Genomic DNA, 18968 nt, shown 5'->3' with positions numbered 1-18968 from the left:
CTAGGAACTAATTTCCCAGATGACTTAGCTTACTAAATGTCCCAATAATTACTGTCCCAACTTCTACTGATGCCATCCGATCATAAGAACGATCTAGCGGTACCAGACAGAGGAAATCACAACCGACGACATCAGTAGAGGTACTGTACCAGGAATCAAACCTAACAGTTTGGGGTAGATATTATTAGGATCCTAGTACGTGAGACTTTCTATTATTATTATTATTTTTCTCAGTGATAACCAATTTAAAAACATAAAATAACCTTAGTTATAAAACCCAGTTCCAAAACAGTTGGGACGGTGTGTAAAATACAAATAAATAACATGAAGCAACAATTTACTACGACGGCGTATTAGGGCCATTGTAAAAAATATATTTTTAAGTTTCGATTTTGAAATTAAAGTTAAAATATTATGGCTATATAACCTCCTCGTGTTAAAATTAGGGAAGTTCATAATTTGGTAAAGTACTTTCGTCTCGGTTTCACAAATAAAGAAATCTCCAGCACATCAGCACCAGTTTGTTATTAGTGTAAGGACGCTGAAACGGCTTTGCAATAAACTGTGTTTATCTAGAAGAACGTGCGCCACTGGTGTGCTTGGCGTCTGCGCCGTCGCCAGTACTTCAACCGAGCCTTATGGACTCGTACGATAAACTAAAGCCGTATGGCATCACTGTAAATGGTTGCATTGACGGGTTTAGTCGTCATGTCATGTGGATGGAAGAGTACAATACAAACACTGACCCAAAAGTAATGGCGGGTTATTGGATAACCACAGTAACATGCACTGGAGGCCGATCCAGGTACTGAGACGCGTGCTTCTCTGAACTGACAAGCCTACGACGGCTGCACACCGTTTTTAGTCATAATACAGTATTTCCACTTAAATCTTGAACTTAAAAATATTTTTTACAGTGGCCCTAATACACCATCAAATATACCAGCATATACCAACACCAGCATTGGTAAATACTGTTTATGCAAATTCTTAATTAGATCCCAGCAACACATTCCAAAACAAAACAAAACAAAAAAGAGCTGAAACAGGGCGGCTACATACTCTGTGGGTAAATTTGTGGGATGATCATAAACAATCGTTTTGGAACCTCCCATGGGTGATGCTATAATGACTGGGTATAAAAGGAGCGTTAACGAAAGGTCACTTAGTTCACTACTCTCTAAAAACCTCTGAGTGAGCAGTTCTACAGTCCTACAGTCCTACAGTCTGAGATGTTGCACCTAAATCAGGGATTTTATCTACAGTCCTTAACATCATTAAGAATACACTCATACTGAATACACTGCTTATCCTAATCAGGGTCACAGGGAAGCTGGAACCTATCCCAGCTCTCAATGGGCACCAGGGACACAGAAACACCCTGGACGGGGCGCCAGTCCATCGCATGGCAGACACACAAACCTTAACACACACACACACACACTCACACACATCTAAGAACAATTTGTACTATCTCCAATTTACCTGACTGCATGTCTTTGGACTGTGGGAGGAAACCCACGTGGACACGGGGAGAACATGCCAACTCCACACAGAAACACCCTGGACAGGGCACCAGTCCATCACAGGGCACACACACAAACATTCCCACCCTAACGCACACGTCACACACACTCACACACACACGCACATCTAAGAACAATTTGTACTATCTCCAATTAACCAGACTGCCTGTCTTTGGACTGTGGGAGGAAACCACGGACACGGGGAGAACATGCCAACTCCACACAGAAAGGACCCAGGACCTATACTGAATACCCTTGGCGTTCGATTGTCAGCCAGCACTGCATTTAAACATGCATCTGTAACCGATGTTCTATCAAAACTCCACACGTAAGCTCCGAGACTCTGAACTCCTCGGTTCGAAACTCGGTGTTGCCACCGGTCGGCTGGGCGCCATCTAGTGGCCATAATTGGCAGTGCCTCGAATGCAATCAGGGATCCCCAGTAGCAGACGACAGATTGACTACGCCAAATCGGGAGAAATGTTGAATCTAATAATGCGAGTAAAGACTTTACTACACAAAGTGGACGCGATTTATCAATAACATCCTGAAATGCTGCTGAATCTGTAAAGATCTTGAGTAAAATATTAAATAAATAAAATGACGAGGATATACTTGAACTGACTGTACATCTTCTCTAAACACAGCACAGCCACCCAGCAAAAAAAGGGCAGAGAGGGCTGATAAATAACCGTACGAAAACAGGATGCAACTAAATAGTTTCCACCTCCTACTACTTCACTCGGACTTATCTGCCTCTTTGTTTTTCTAACTATATTTCAGTCACACGGCGGCCGGTCTGTGTTACAGAAACCCAAAACTTACAGGAACCTCACAGGTTCAACACAGAGGGGTTTCGTCTGTATGACGAACGTGTCTAATTCATCCGGCACATCTGTGTTTAATAGCGGACAGAATGACATGAGATGTTGTCTTGTTGATCTCTCGCTTGATACGTGAACAGGAAGAGCCTCCTGTGTTGGGAATTCCAGGGCGTTCTCTCCAGGGAGCGGCAGGATTGGATGCTGGGTAACGATTGCAGGCCTGTGACAGCCTGAACTCGCATCTCTGAGACTAATGTGTTTATTTATTTATTATTGTTTTAGTGAGACAGCAAATTAAGAATAAATAACAGTGGATTCAGAAAGTATTCAGACACTGACGGACTCGTTATTTGAATGGATATAATTGCCATTTTTACCCATCAACCCATGATAAAGTGAAAAAAATGATTAAAATTTTTTAATTATTTACTTAATTTACAAAAGCATTCATTCATTCATTCATTTATTAGATACGTCTCTTTTCCTGAATACTCTTTGCAAACCTGGATTTAGGCAGTTTAGCCCATCGTTCATGACAGGTGTATCTGATCTGCCATTCAATCAGATAGATATCATGAAGGATGGGCTACACTGCCTAAATCCAGGTTTGTAAAGCTTATCATTCAATCATTTATTTATTAGATACGTCTCTCTTCCTGGATAAGCTTTGCAAAGCCCATTCTTCATGGCAGATACATCAGATTGGATGGCAAATCAGATGGATCTGCCATGAACGATGGGCTAATCTGCCTAAATCCAGGTCTGCAAATCTAATAATTCATTCATTCATTCATTTCTTGAATACGTCTCTCCTCCTGAATAAGCTTTGTACACCTGGATTTAGGCAGTTTAGCCCATTCTTCATGGCAGATTCATCAGATTGAATGGCAGATCAGATGGATCTGTCATGAACGATGGGCTAAACTGCCTAAATCCAAGTTTGCAAAGCTTATCATTCATTCATTCATTTATTTATTTATTAGATACGTCTCTTTTCCTGAATACACTTTGCAAACTTGGATTTAGGCAGTTTAGCCCATCCTGCATGGCAGATCCATCTGATCTGCCGTCCAGTCTGATGGATCTGCCATGATTAATGGACTAAACGGCCTAAATCCAGGTTTGTAACACTTATCATTCATTCATTCATTCATTTATTTATTAGATACGTCTCTCCTCCTGAATACGCTTTGCAGACCTGAATTTAGGCAGTTTAGCCCATCCTGCATGGCAGATCCATCTGATCTGCCATCCAATCTGATAGATATGCCATGAATAATGGGCTAAACTGCCTAAATCCAGGTTTGCAAAGCTTATCATTCATTCATTCATTCATTTCTTGGATACTTTGCGCACCTAGATTTAGGCAGTTTAGCCCATCGTTCATGGCAGATCCATCAGATTGGATGGCAACTGTCTGTAAACCTTTCTGCACAGCTAATCAAGGACGTTCAGACACTTACCTTGAAGTCAGTCCAGTGTTGTTTTGGCTGTACGCTTTGTGTTTTGTGTTAAAAGAAACCCATTTTCCTAAAGGATGTTCTTACAGTATAATCGACTGCTTTCATCCATCCATCAATTCTTACTGATCTACCTGTCCCTGCTGCTCAGAAGCTCAGCAACAGCATGATATTGTGAATGAATGTTCCTTAAAGAAGAATTGCAATGCATTTGCAATTTTAGGGATTTATCTACAGTCAACAACGATTCGAATGAGGTGATGTGGAATGTGAAGAGTTAAATGTTTGTCTCCTCATGTTGCCAGCGTGCCATTTACTCTTAGCGATCTATCGTACGTCCTTCACTCAGCATTGATTTCCTTCCTGCCACTCTGCTAAAGGCTTGATTTACAGTGTACTGCAATTTGGCAGGACGGCCAACTCCAGGAAAGAGTTCAAGGTTGTGCCAAGCTTCTTCTATTTTAAATAGAAAATAGAGGCCACGGTGGTCCTGTAAACACTCAATGTCTTCAAAATTGTTTCATATCCTTATCATATCATATTCTGTCGTGATTAGGCAAAAACGAACCCTTTGGGCAGAAAAGCAAACACTACACAGCATCTGATGGATATCCCTACATACACTGCTGTATGATTGTTGTGTATGTGGAGAGACCATCGATTTCCAATCCGACAGAGCGTGACAGGTTATGCCATGAAGAAAGGGCAAAACCGCCTCAATCCACGTGTGCAAAGAATCGTCGAATATGCAAAAAGATTTGAATCTGTTATTACTGTCTGTGCTCAGGTGGTGCAGCCATAAAATACACTAGCCCACCAACACTGAGATCTGGGGTTTGAATCTCTGTGGTGCTATCGGCCGGTTGGGTATACATACAGACATGATTGGCTATGTCAAGGGGTTTAGCTTAACAGCTGTAAAGAGATTTAAAGCTATAATTACTATCTGAGGTAGTTGTAGCCTAGCGGTTAAAATACTGGACTAGTAAGCATAAGGTTGCTGGTTCAAACCCCTCCACTGCCAGGTTGCCACTGTTGGGCCTTCAAGCAAGGCCCTTAACCCTCAATTGCTTGGAAAAAAAATGCAAACGTCACTAGACCACTGACACTGAGACCTGTGGTCTGAATCTCAGCAGTGCTATCAGCCGGTTGGGCGTCTACACAGACATGATTGGCTACGTCAAGGGGTTTGGCTTAACAGCTTCAGCTTAGGCTTTGGGAGGTGCACTTGTCTGTGAGCTCCTAATGCTGGTCCCGAGCCTGGAAGAAATAAGGAGGGTTGTGACAGGAATGGAAGCCCAAGAGGCTCCTACAAATGATTAAATAAAGGTTCTAAATACTGTTTTTTATGGATTGTGTGTAGACTGATGAGTAAAAATGTTAACTATATCCATTAATATCAAACCCACAACACATATAATTGAGAAAAAAGAAGGTTTGGATACTTCATGAATTCATAAAGACCAAAGACGCCCAAGTATAAAGAACATATTATAATTTGAAGGTGTTTATCGGACACATTGACCTTTTTGCTGTTATTTTATGTGTCATTTATTATAAGTCGACCTTAAATGAGTTTCCAAGCAATGGAACCTTCGACAGCAGAACAGCTCGGTGTGGTTTGGAGCTTTTAAGAACGTGGTCATTAATGTCTCTGCGCGAGCGACTTTTGTGCTGGTTAGAAAAGTTTAAATGGTCCGTGAAGCTCGGAAGGAGGAATCGATTCTGCGAAAGTGGGTGGGCAACCCTGAATTATTATCGTTATATGTTATTGATTTTAGGTGTTTTAGCCACGCCAGATGCTAACGCCATGGCAACAAGCTCACGGTCAAGTGTTCACAAACTTCTGTGCATCAGAACATCTCCCGTCTAACATGGATCCTCACGCCAGCGATTTATTCATTTATTATTGGACTGCTCATTAAGGTGATGTTGTTTAGTGCAGGTAGTTACAGGTTACTCACGATTTAAACACAATCATCTCAAATTCACATCACTTGCACGTCATTGGATAGTCGAAGGAAACCGGAGCTCCCGGAGGAAACCCACGCAGACACGGGGAGAACATGCAAACTCCACACAGAAAGAAGAGCTTTGCGTACTTGGATTTAGGAAGTTTAGCCCATTTGACTGGCTCAACCTTGATTGGCCCAGACTTACAACCCATCAATCATCTGTGCAGAGGTTAACAGATGCTTGCCATCCAATCTGATAAATCTGCCATGAACGATGGGCTAAACTGCCATTGGGGGATGAATTACGGGATCATTCATAACTGCTTCATCCTGATTTGTGCAATGGTTTCAGAGACTATTTAAGTCCAATTTTGAGCCCAATGCAGGAACACACTACAGGGCGGCACGATGGCTCACAGCAAGGTGGTCCTGGGTTCCATCCCCAGGTGGGGCGGCCCGGGTCCTTTCTGTGCAGAGTTTGCATGTTCTCCCCGTGTCCGCGTGGGTTTCCTCCCACGGTCCAAAAACATGCAGTCAAGTTAATTGGAGACACTGAATTGCCCTGTAGGTGAATGTGTGTGTGTGTGCCCTGCGATGGACTGGCGCCCCCCCCCCCTCCCCCCCCCCCCCTCCCCCCTCCCTCCCATGACCCTGATTGGATAAGCGGTTAAGAAAGTGAGTGAGTTAGTTGCACACTGCCATGTAGATTTCACCCCAGTTCCACTGTTCCACGTTCTCACATTCATGGGTTTATTCGGAGCATTTCCGTTACTGGTACCAGCTCCATCCCAGCAATGCAAAGGAAAACAAGCTCATCAATCTTAGCGTTCATTTCAACTCCGAACTCTCCCACGTAAAAGCAATCAGCACGGATGAAGCAACAACCAAAGAATGTTGCGTTTAAAAACAGCTTCATTAATCAAACACTCACACTGAGACGTGGTTTGATGTTTATTTGCGCCCCTGCCTTTTTTTATTTAGTGTCTGTTGGTGCCTCGTGTTGTGTTATTCCATCCTGTGGCATCGCATCATCTTTCCGATACAAAATATTTCACGTAACACAAACCGGCAGGACAGAACAGGACCGAAAGGCTTGATTTTAGAAACATGAACAACTGGTTTGTGCAAAAGAAACAACAGAACGCCAATCGTTCCTTTATAAATGAACACTTTTATAAAAAATAATATCACAGGTGTTCCATGAAATACGCTAGCACACTAGAGCTGGGATTTCAAATACGTCGTATCGAATCTCAGCTCTGCCATCAGGCTGGGCTGGGAGGCTACATGAACAACGATCGGCCGGATAGAGACTCATAGGGGCAGCTGTAGCCTAGTGGTTAAGGTACTGGTCCAGTAATCACAAGGTTGCCGGTTCAGGCCTCACCACTGCCAGGTTGTCACTGTTGGGCCCTTGAGCAAGGCCCTTAACCCTCAATTGCTTAGATTGTGTACTAAGAATCTGCTAAATGCTGAAAATGTAAATCACAACTAAGTGAATTACGACCTCTGCTGGCTGGTTGTGATGTCTTCACAGAGTCGAGGGATAATGCTGATCAGGGTGCGGCTCTCCGTGCACAAACCTGATCCGCATATATACTCGCCTCGTGCAGGTGAAAAGATGCAGTCGGCTACTGCACACGTGTCGGAGGGGGCGCGTGTCAGTCTCGCGCTCCTCAATTGGGGCGGGGATCAGCATCAGCACAGAGGAAGCGTAATGCAATCGGGTAAAAATTAGACGCGCTAAAATCGGGAGAAAAACAATAATACCAGATTAAGATGCATTACTTGTGTTGCCTGGGTCGTGTAAACAATCATGGACTAAATGTGTGTCGCTTGAATAAAAGTCACTTTAATTCGTTTAATTTGTTTTAAAGTTCTTATTACTGTGTGTTTGCTTGTATTTGCAAACAATACACAAAACAAACAACATCAGGTGTATTTATTAATTATTTATTTAACATTTATTACATAAACAATAGCATGAACTTATGAACTGCCTATGAGGTTTTTAAGCTTAGAATAACATGAACATGCAGGAATTCCACAGCATGGTTCAGCCACCATCAACCAAATACGGTACACAAGTAAACAAGCGTTTAATTTAACTGTATAAACCGATTAATCTCACACAAACAAACGTATATTAATAAATCGAGGCATCAGTGCCAGGAAAACCAGTCCAACACATTAACAGAACAAACACACCTACAGAAATGTCTCCTTATGTCAACCCTGTATTATAATTGTTAATTGTTAAGACATTTTAAAGCTAAGGAGCTATTTAACATGTGCACATGGATGTTAAACCAAGACGCCCCACAAATGCCCCAATAAAGCACCGCGTTTCCAATTTAAAGCAAAGTATTTGGTGATGGGTCTGCTGAGAGACCCTATACGGTCTCAAACTGAGGGAATTGTTGAAACACTTAAAGGAGAGCGGTGACCATCACATAAATCTATATATTATTTATTTATTTGATGCCTAAATTCACACTGATCAGCCATAACATTAAAACCACCTCCTTGTTTCTACACTCACTGTCCATGTTATCAGCTCCACTTACCATATAGAAGCACTTTGTAGTTCTACAATTACTGACTGTAGTCCATCTGTTTCTCTGCATGCTTTGTTAGCCCCCTTTCACCCTGTTCTTCAACGGTCAGGACCACCACAGGACCACCACAGAGCAGGTATTATTTAGGTGGTGGATCATTCTCAGCACTGCAGTGACACTGACATGGTGGTGGTGTGTTAGTGTGTGTTGTGCTGGTATGAGTGGATCAGACACAGCAGCGCTGCTGGACTGAGAATAGTGGGCAGCGTCCTGTGACCACTGATGAAGGTCTAGAAGATGAGCGACTCAAACAGCAGCAATAGATGAGCGATCGTCTCTGACTTTACATCTACAAGGTGGACCGACTAGGTAGGAGTGTCTAATAGAGTGGACAGTGAGTGGACACGGTGTTTAAAAACTCCTCATACCACCACCATGTCAGTGTCACTGCAGTGCTGAGAATGATCCACCACCTAAATAATACCTGCTCTGTGGGGGTCCTGTGGGGGTCCTGACCATTGAAGAACAGCATGAAAGGAGGCTAACAAAGTATGTAGAGAAACAGATGGACTACAGTCAGTAATTGTAGAACTACAAAGTGCTTCTATATGGTAAGTGGAGCTGATAAAATGGACAGTGAGTGTAGAAACAAGGAGGTGGTTTTAATGTTATGGCTGATCAGTGTATTTTGAAATAACACATTTTACGGTTCCTGATTTTTCAGTCAGCCAAGCACACCGCGGTATTAAATGTGTTAAATGATGAGAATTGAAAGAAAGTCCTGCAGTCTGTGGTAAATTTACTTCAACAATGAACTGATAACAAACAGGCCTTATTTCTCAGCCGGACTGAATCGATGCATCAGACTATAATGAACCGCCTGCCGCTCCCCTGATTAAGGTTGTTATTTACGGAGCGTGATGGCCGACCCGGCGTGCGAACACGTCAGCAATAGATTAATTCTCAGATCAACGCCCGACATTTTCGATCAGGCCGCGAAATAAGGTCCCGAGGAAGCTGACGGACTCGTTACAGCACGTCCTCCGAGTCCACTTCAGCCATGTATTCGTCCAGCTGGGCGTCCAGGTGACTCTTGGTCATGGACATGTAGTCGTCCAGTTGCTCATCCAGCTGCTCTCGAGTGGGGAGAGGCCGACCCTCTGCTCTGCCTCGTCCTGCGGCCCAGCCGCGACCTGCAGAGACTAGACGTCAGACACCCACGTACACAAAAACCAGAATTACGGCTCCTCATTTATTAACTCTTCAGCAATGTTAAATAGGGTGTCGTTCCATCACAGGTCAACACACAGTTACCTATTTACTAGGGCTGGCTCGATACCACTTTTTTATGTCCGATACTGCAAATTGAGTATCTGTCGATACCGATACCAATCCGATACCGTCATTTCTCCTCTCAAACAACTAAGCAGTAATAATAATAATAGTAAGAAGCCGAGTGGCTGTATGGGCAACGATTGACCGGTTGCTCAGTTGGGGGGGGGGGGGGGGGGGGGGACAAAGAACCGGATGTGGGTCTCTCTCTGTCAGAATGCGATTACGGCCTCTGCCGGCTGATTAGAGGCGCCTGCACAAGAGATGAGGAAGAGCGCCCTTAGGGTGTGTCTCTCAGCATGCAACGCTAGGTGGCGCCAAACTCATAAATGTGTGGGTGGCAAAAATGCATCCGGCTGCTGCCCATGTTTCGGGGGGGGATATGGGTTAGCTTCGATCTCCTCGGTCAGGGCGGGGTTCGGCATAGACAGTGAGGAAGCACGATGCAAACTGAACACTTGGATGCGCTAAAGGGGGAAAAAAATAAAGTAGTTTATAAAGCGCTTTTTATTGTGTTTAAACAGTGTGTTTAGATGTGGCAGTAGTAGATGATTGTTTAAAATGCTAAAAGTTGAAGCAGATCAGTGTGTTTTAATTTCTGAATGGCTGTTGCGGATGAGTTGTGGACCAGTGGCACACGTTAATCATGGCATCAAGATGACGGCAATAAACGACACTCGTCATGTAATGTGAATTACATACAGTGTATCACAAAAGTGAGTACACCCCTCACATTTCTGCAAATATTTCATTATATCTTTTCATGGGACAACACTGTAGACATGAAACTTGGATATAACTTAGAGTAGTCAGTGTACAGCTTGTATAGCAGTGTAGATTTACTGTCTTCTGAAAATAACTCAACACACAGCCATTAATGTCTAAATGGCTGGCAACATAAGTGAGTACACCCCACAGTGAACATGTCCAAATTGTGCCTAAAGTGTCAATATTTTGTGTGACCACCATTATTATCACTGCCTTAACCCTCCTGGGCATGGAATTCACCAGAGCTGCACAGGTTGCTACTGGAATCCTCTTCCACTCCTCCATGATGACATCACGGAGCTGGTGGATGTTAGACACCTTGAACTCCTCCACCTTCCACTTGAGGATGCGCCACAGGTGCTCAATTGGGTTTAGTCCATCACCTTTACCTTCAGCTTCCTCAGCAAGGCAGTTGTCATCTTGGAGGTTGTGTTTGGGGTCGTTATCCTGTTGGAAAACTGCCCTGAGGCCCAGTTTTCGAAGGGAGGGGATCATGCTCTGTTTCAGAATGTCACAGTACATGTTGGAATTCATGTTTCCCTCAATGAACTGCAGCTCCCCAGTGCCAGCAACACTCATGCAGCCCAAGACCATGATGCTACCACCACCATACTTGACTGTAGGCAAGATACAGTTGTCTTGGTACTTCTCACCAGGGCGCCGCCACACATGCTGGACACCATCTGAGCCAAACAAGTTTATCTTGGTCTCGTCAGACCACAGGGCATTCCAGTAATCCATGTTCTTGGACTGCTTGTCTTCAGCAAACTGTTTGCGGGCTTTCTTGTGCGTCAGCTTCCTTCTGGGATGACGACCATGCAGACCGAGTTGATGCAGTGTGCGGCGTATGGTCTGAGCACTGACAGGCTGACCTCCCACGTCTTCAACCTCTGCAGCAATGCTGGCAGCACTCATGTGTCTATTTTTTAAAGCCAACCTCTGGATATGACGCCGAACACGTGGACTCAACTTCTTTGGTCGACCCTGGCGAAGCCTGTTCCGAGTGGAACCTGTCCTGGAAAACCGCTGTATGACCTTGGCCACCATGCTGTAGCTCAGTTTCAGGGTGTTAGCAATCTTCTTATAGCCCAGGCCATCTTTGTGGAGAGCAACAATTCTATTTCTCACATCCTCAGAGAGTTCTTTGCCATGAGGTGCCATGTTGAATATCCAGTGGCCAGTATGAGAGAATTGTACCCAAAACACCAAATTTAACAGCCCTGCTCCCCATTTACACCTGGGACCTTGACACATGACACCAGGGAGGGACAATGACACATTTGGGCACAATTTGGACATGTTCACTGTGGGGTGTACTCACTTATGTTGCCAGCTATTTAGACATTAATGGCTGTGTGTTGAGTTATTTTCAGAAGACAGTAAATCTACACTGCTATACAAGATGTACACTGACTACTCTAAGTTAAATCCAAGTTTCATGTCTATAGTGTTGTTCCATGAAAAGATATAATGAAATATTTGCAGAAATGTGAGGGGTGTACTCACTTTCGTGATACACTGTATATGTTGTCTGGCCCTTTAAGAATGTTAAGTGTACAATGCTAGGGTATAGGGAGCGAGTGTGTAGGGAAGAGATTAGAAAATGATACAGTAGGCTCCGGCTATGTTGTTCTGTGTTTGCGACATTAAAGTAGCGTTCTCGTGAGACCCCACTCGAATGTTTGAACATTTAATTATTTTACAGCACTCTGTTGGAACGTATCTTCGTGTGTTATTTGCTTTACACACAAACAACGGCCTTATTTACATTAAGCAACAGTATCGGTTCAATATCCTTCCGATATCCGATCCAGTGATTTGGGCCAATATCGGACCGATACCGGTGCCAGCCCTACTATTTACTCACTTATTTACACCTAAGGGCAAATGAAAGTGGTCAATCTGGCTTTTAAAGAGTGGAAAAATAAGGAACCATCCTAAAAGACTGACCTGTATGATTATGTTTAGCTGCCATTATTATTAACAACCTAAGTAAAATAAATAAGTAAGCTTTTATTGCAAAAAAAACAACTGTTTAAACAAAATGTAAATACTATAACTAATGTCTGTAATTTTAGGACGCATTCACGTGAGTAGCTGCCTTGTGACTTTTCTGTGTCATTTTCGGTAGCACGGAATGTGTCATTTAAATTTTAATTGATTATTATCATTTTAATTGGTTGGAATTGAGCAAACGAGCTTTAGCCGAACAGAATAAAAAGCGGACGCATATTAGTGACAGCTCTCCTCGGTCAGAAGAGCAGCGATGGAAGCAGAAATATAGGGTGTCCCAAAATTCACGCAAGATTTGAATTTGGCGCCATTTGTGCGGTAAAGATCATGCGATTTAACGCCGTTGGACTTCTTTCTTTGGGTTTTTTTTGAAGTCTAAGGTTTATGCCATCAAGCCCATGACCACCCACGCCTTGAAGGAGGAAATTGAGCGCTGTATCAACGAAATTCAGCCACATTTATGCAAAATGGTCATGGAAAATTTCATGGGCCAGCTGTAGCCTAGTGGTTAAGGTACTGGACCAGTGATCAGAGGGTTGCTGGTTCAAGCCCCACTACTGCCAGGTTGCTGCTGTTGGGCCCTTCAGCAAGGTCCTTAACCCTCAATTGCTTAGACTGTACACTGTAACTGTAATGTAAGTCGCTTTGGATAAAGGCGTCTGCTAAATGCTATTCCACACATAACCCTATACTGTATACTTTATGAATCAATTAAAAATTTACAAATTTTAATTAAAAACCTGTGTTCTCTATCAAAATTACTTCTTGCGTGAATTTCGGGACACCCTTTACAATAGCACGGGTAAATGAACACGACTAGATGGGATAGAAAAATGAATAATGCATAAAAAAAGAGAATTTCTTACTTGTACTTTGTGATGGTGGCAGAGAAACACTGTTGTTCATTTCATCCAAAAATGTTACACAATATAACAGTATCTAACGCAGGCAGGTTTACCTCTTCCTCTCATCGCTCCTGTATATCTTCTGCTCTGCAACACTTGCTCTCCGCTCCTGTAAACGCTTTCCTGTGGTGAAATCAGGCCCCCGTGCACCACTAAACCCGAGACGTGTAATCTGCTCATACCTGCACATCAGAACGTTTTTATTATTAAATCTGCAACCGGTGGTCAGTGGAGTAATAAGCTCAGATACGTTTAGAACCATCTGTTGTGTAGAATTACATACGCCATGATCATTTATACCTAAAGGAAATGTGTATGAGAGCCTGTATTTCTACTCACCTTTCTGTGGTAAATTCCTGAGTAGTGTTCCTCTTCCTCTCGGTTTCCCCCAGAACCCAGTCGTACCGTGAAAATCTCCCCTCATCACCGGCCTGCCAAGTCTCGCCTTAACGTTCCTTTTACCCAGACGCTGTTTCAGATTCTGGAGGTTTTAAGAATGATAGTTAGATATTAGTTATCACAGTCTTTAAATCAATTATTTAATAAAAATTATACTGATCAGTCATAACATTAAAACCACCTCCTTGTTTCTACACTCACTGTCCATTTTATCAGCTACACTTACCACATAGGAGCACTTTGTAGTTCTACAATTACTGACTGTAGTCCATCTGTTTCTCTACATGCTTTGTTACCCCCTTTCATGCTGTTCTTCAATGGTCAGGACCACCACAGGACCACCACAGAGCAGGTATTATTTAGGGGGTGGATCATTCTCAGCACTGCAGTGACACTGACATGGTGGTGGTGTGTTAGTGTGTGTTGTGCTGGAATGGATCAGACACAGCAGCTCTGCTGGAGTTTTTAAATACCGTGTCCACTCTATTAGACACTCCTACCTAGTTGGTCCACCTTGTAGATCCATTGCTGCTGTTTGACTTGACTTCACATGTAAGTGTCACTGCAGTGCTGAGAATGATCCACCACCTAAATAATACCTGCTCTGTGGTGGTCCTGTGGGGGTCCTGACCATTGAAGAACAGCATGAAAGCAGGCTTAAAAAGTATGTAGAGAAAAAGATGGACTGCAGTCAGTTATTGTAGAACTACAAAGTGATTTTATATGGTAAGTGGAGCTGATAAAACGGACAGTGAGTGTAGAAACAAGAAGCAACAATTCCAACTTTAAAGCAACAATTTAGGGAAGGCTTTTTCCTGGTCCATCATAAATGTCCCTCTGTGCACAAAGCAAAATCTATAAATACTAAACAGTATTGGAATGAACTGGAATGAACTTTTTTTTTTTTTTACCACGATCAGTGCCCAGCCATACTCATTTTTAAATGGAATGTCCAACAAGCTCATTATAAGGTGTCCGAATACTTTTGGCCATATAGAAAAATAGAGATTCACCGATCTGTTCTGCAGGGCTGCCAGAACTGAGGGCCGGTTGGCCAACTGCTGAGCCAGGTGCTGGTTCTGCAGTGAAGCTGCCTGGACCTGGGGCATTGAATTGTCGATGTCCACCAGCAAAGGCTGCTTATTCTGCAGCATGTAGGTGAAGCTGTGTGAAAAATAAAATCATGATGACGATGAAGAAACCCAGTATAGATACAAATATACAAACTATACCAAGTTCTGATATGAATTCGATTATTACCGATCGTGTAGTGACATGGATGAGGTGCTTTTCAGCAGGATCGGCGAGAATGGAGAATTCATCTTCGTCCCCGAACTCTGCAATAACCAAGAACTGAAAATGAAGCATAAATGTAATAACTCATTAACATCATGTTTTACACACTTTGGTTATATTCATGACAGAAATGTTGGGTACTCGTTACACACGATTCATTAGTTCAATGTCAAACACAGTCTTGGACAAATTTGTATCTCCAGTTCACCTCACTTGCTCGCGTCTTTGTACTGAGGGAGGAAACCGGAGCTCCCGGATGAAAACCCACGCGGACACGGGGAGGGAGAACATGCAAACTCCACACAGAAAGGACCCGGACCGCTCCACCTGGGAATCGAAGCCAGGACCTTCTTGCTGTGAGGCGACAGTGCTACCCACCGAGCCGCCATGCCACCCCCAGTCTAATTTACAAAAGTACTTGACTGTTAATAATAATTAAAATGCAATGCTGCAGTGATTTATTTACATTAACTAATTGACAACCTTACAATCACCTTAAAACCCTGATCTCTTTATAAACCGCCTCATTTAATGTATGATAGAATACTGGTATGTGGAGCTCAAATGGTGTTTTGTTTATTTTATTTTAAACGACCTGTTAAATTGGCTTTTCTTTTTTGATGTAGCATTTATTTATTTAATTAATCGGATAAATTTAATACAAAATCAAACTGTACGGAACACTGTTACCACACCCAAGCTAGCGTTCCAAACCTTTCTGAAGTGGTTAGCAGTTAGCAACTCTTTCCAAATACCAATTTATATTCTATATGTATAAATTAATAAACAAAAAATGTTTACATTACAGTCTTTAATTGAAATCTGACTTGTTTACAAATGTTTGACTAGATGGAAGTAAAGCACATGTTAATTAACGTTAGTGTAAACATAATTAGGTCTAAAAAATCACTTATTTCTGGAAAACATACATCAAGCAAGCTTCTCAGTTTTACTGTTGACAGTTTTAGTGTGACACATTTAAAAAAAGTAAAGAAATAGATAATAAACATGAAAAACACTCACAAACGACAGTGGTAACTTCTCAGGTTTAATTGAAATCGGATTTTAGGTGCAGTGGCTGCGTCCCAAATTGCAAAACATTACTGCTGTAGTGCACTAATGTGTCAATCAACAGCTTTCAATATGTTGACATCGTGTGAAGGGCAAGTGTGTGAAAATTAGGACGCGACCACTCAATGCGACTGATCGTTACAGTTCAAGTCGATACTTTGTCTCCATCTAGCGGTCAGTACCAGTATTTCATAAACACTGTCCATACATTGAAGTAGCACACTTGTGGTAGTGATTTGTTTTCCCGAAGGAGTCGATTCTTTGATCCGGCTCTGGGAATCGACTCCTGTAAAAAATGTCATACTTAGATTTGAGGCTTTTGCATCAAATGTGCAACACGCTAATAAAACCGAATACTTTATGATATGAATAATTTACTAAATAAATAAATAAGTAAATAATTCTTTCAGGAATAGCACGCATATTTGAATCCTTTAAAGAAATTCCTATGAGAAATCTATGGAGTAATGAAGAAATACAACATATGGACAACGCTTTGGGGACATATAATCATGAGCTTATTGGACTTTCCGCTACAAAACCATCCAAGTCTCCCCTATTTTGAGCAGTGAGCCTATGGGAATTTATGCCCATTTGTTCAAAAGAGCACGTCTTTCCTCCCGGATGAGCTTTGCGCACCTGGATTTAGGCAGTTTAGCCCATCGTTCACGGCAGATCCATCAGATTGGACGGGAAGTGTCTGTAAACTTATCTCTACAGATGATTAATGAGCTTTGGGTGAACAAATCAAGCTCTCAGTGATACCAGCAGCAATAATACAATACAAATCTTCTTTTTCCTCGGCCTTCCTGACACACACAACCCTCCCTATTTATCCAGGCTTGGGACCGGCACTACAGTGCACTGGTTTGTGCATCTAGTGGCTAGGTATCTATAGGACAATTCGGTGTTTTCAATTAGCCTGGTGGCATGTTTTTGGACTGTGGGAGGAAACCGGAGCACCCGGAGGAAACCCACACAGACACGGGGAGAACATGCAAACTCCACACAGAAAGGACCCGGACCGCCCCGCCTGGGGTTCGAACCCAGGACCTTCTTGCTGTGAGACGACAGTGCTACAGTTTTCGTGACAGAACGTAGTTTGGGAGAGCAGAGAAGCTCGCCTGCGATTCCAGTTGGCGATAGATGGTGTAGTGTGTGACCCCCTATCGCTCGAAACACCGACTTGAAAGACTCCCGATTACAAGAGATCCAGACGTGTGGTGTGAACCGTACAGCGACCCGACCGCTTGGAAAGTCGTGTAGTGTGAACTTGGCATTAGGGAAGGCCCCTTTCTCTTCCAGCACAACTGTGCAGGGTCTATAATGACTAAACAGTAGTGGTGGGCGGATCGATCCAAATATCGATATTATCGATACCAACGTTGGTATCGGAATCGGATCGAATCTAGCGATGGGATCGATACTTTAGTTTCAGTTTTTTCTCCGCTACATTCAGTACGTTCCTCCCGTTTTATCCAAAAGTAGACGTGTGTGTGTGTGTGTGTGTGTGTGTGTGTGTGTGCGCTCCTTCACATCTAACACACACACTTTGCTCCTCCTGCTCCGCTGTGTTTTACTGTCGTGCCGTCATGTGACTAAGCGACACAGAGAAAATACATACAGCAGTGAGAGAGAGAAATAGTGGATATTTTCATCAGTCAATTAAAAAAAAATTGTTCTTCAGTTATAATGTTGTACTGTACTTTGTTTTAAGCCAGATAAGAAGTGCAGTGAAAGTAATGAATTTAGTTTTATTATATTATTGTTTATGCACAAAAACTTTCACTGAAAAAAAGAATTGACGTTCTTTACTATTTTCTGTACTTTATTTTACAAAAAGCCAGAGAGTGCAGTGAGAGTAGGGATTATGTTTCCTTATTATATAATTGTTTCTAGGGTGGCACGGTGGCTTGGTGGGTAGCACTGTCGCCTCACAACAAGAGGGTCCTGGGTTCGATCCCCAGGTGGGGCGGTCCGGGTCCTTTCTGTGCGGAGTTTGCATGTTCTCCCCGTGTCCGTGTGGGTTTCCTCCGGGTGCTCCGGTTTCCTCCCACAGTCCAAAGACATGCCACCAGGCTAATTGGAAACACTGAATTGTCCTATAGATACCTAGCCGCTAGATGTACAAACCAGTGCATTGTAGTGCCGGTCCCAAGCCCGGATAAAATAGGGAGGGTCGTGTCAGGAAGGGCATCCGGCGTAAAAATTGTGCCAAATCGATGCGCGGATCACGATCCGCCGAAGAGCTGACCCCACAACCGAGCGGGACAAAGGCCCAGGAGAAGAAGGTTATATAATTGTTTCTGAACAGAAACCCCAGACTTCATTAAAGTTTATTACATTAATAAAATAACTTTTTATTCACCTACAAACTGTAGTGGGTTTTCACTGCACATGATTAACTAATGAACACAAAATCATTTATTAGTCAAAGCATATTGATGATACATTCACCTCATAAATCATGACACACTGCTGTTTCCTACCTGAAAATAAATAAAGCGCTTTACAAGTAAAAAGTATCGGTATCGGATCGATATCGGCGATACTGGCCCTGTATTCACTTGGTATCGGATCGATACCAAATTTTGCAGTATCTCACACCACAACTAAACGGCTTTGGAATGAACTGGTAAACTGGTAATACATGAACAAGGACTGACCCTGATAGTAAATGAGGCATTAAACAGGGTAAAAGTTGGTGTATTTGATTCCTCTCAGGTTGCCGTTTCAGTCCTAATTAAATTGACCTTCCAGGGCAGAGACAGACAGACAGGCTGCAGCGTCACGTCTGGATCAACTCAGCTTCTGATTGGCTGGATCCTCCACACGGCCCCGCCCTCCCTCCCTCCCTCCCT

The 18968-nt window shown here is 42.9% G+C and overlaps 1 protein-coding gene across 2 annotated transcripts; it reads right to left on the bottom strand.

Annotated features, from left to right (window-relative positions):
* Positions 1-8960: 8960 nt before the first annotated feature.
* Positions 8961-16117, bottom strand: chtopb (chromatin target of PRMT1b). Of its 2 annotated transcripts, none has more exons than XM_062991700.1 (6): positions 16060-16117; positions 15001-15077; positions 14754-14904; positions 13681-13822; positions 13395-13523; positions 8961-9516 (listed from the first exon to the last, which is right to left on the bottom strand). In XM_062991700.1, the coding sequence occupies exons 2-6, from the start codon at positions 15060-15062 to the stop codon at positions 9353-9355; spliced, it is 648 nt and encodes a 215-aa protein (XP_062847770.1). In that variant the 5' UTR covers positions 15063-15077; positions 16060-16117; the 3' UTR covers positions 8961-9352. The 2 variants fall into 2 exon arrangements, with proteins under 2 accessions (XP_062847770.1, XP_062847768.1); XM_062991698.1 differs by having other exon boundaries at positions 15001-15093; positions 16060-16111.
* Between the last annotated feature and the right edge of the window lie 2851 nt (positions 16118-18968).

The sequence above is a fragment of the Trichomycterus rosablanca genome, chromosome 3, assembly GCF_030014385.1.
Source record: "Trichomycterus rosablanca isolate fTriRos1 chromosome 3, fTriRos1.hap1, whole genome shotgun sequence".
NCBI classification, from domain to species: Eukaryota; Metazoa; Chordata; class Actinopteri; order Siluriformes; family Trichomycteridae; genus Trichomycterus; species Trichomycterus rosablanca.
Note: the sequence above shows the minus strand (reverse complement) of the source record. Positions and strands in the feature narration are given on the sequence as shown.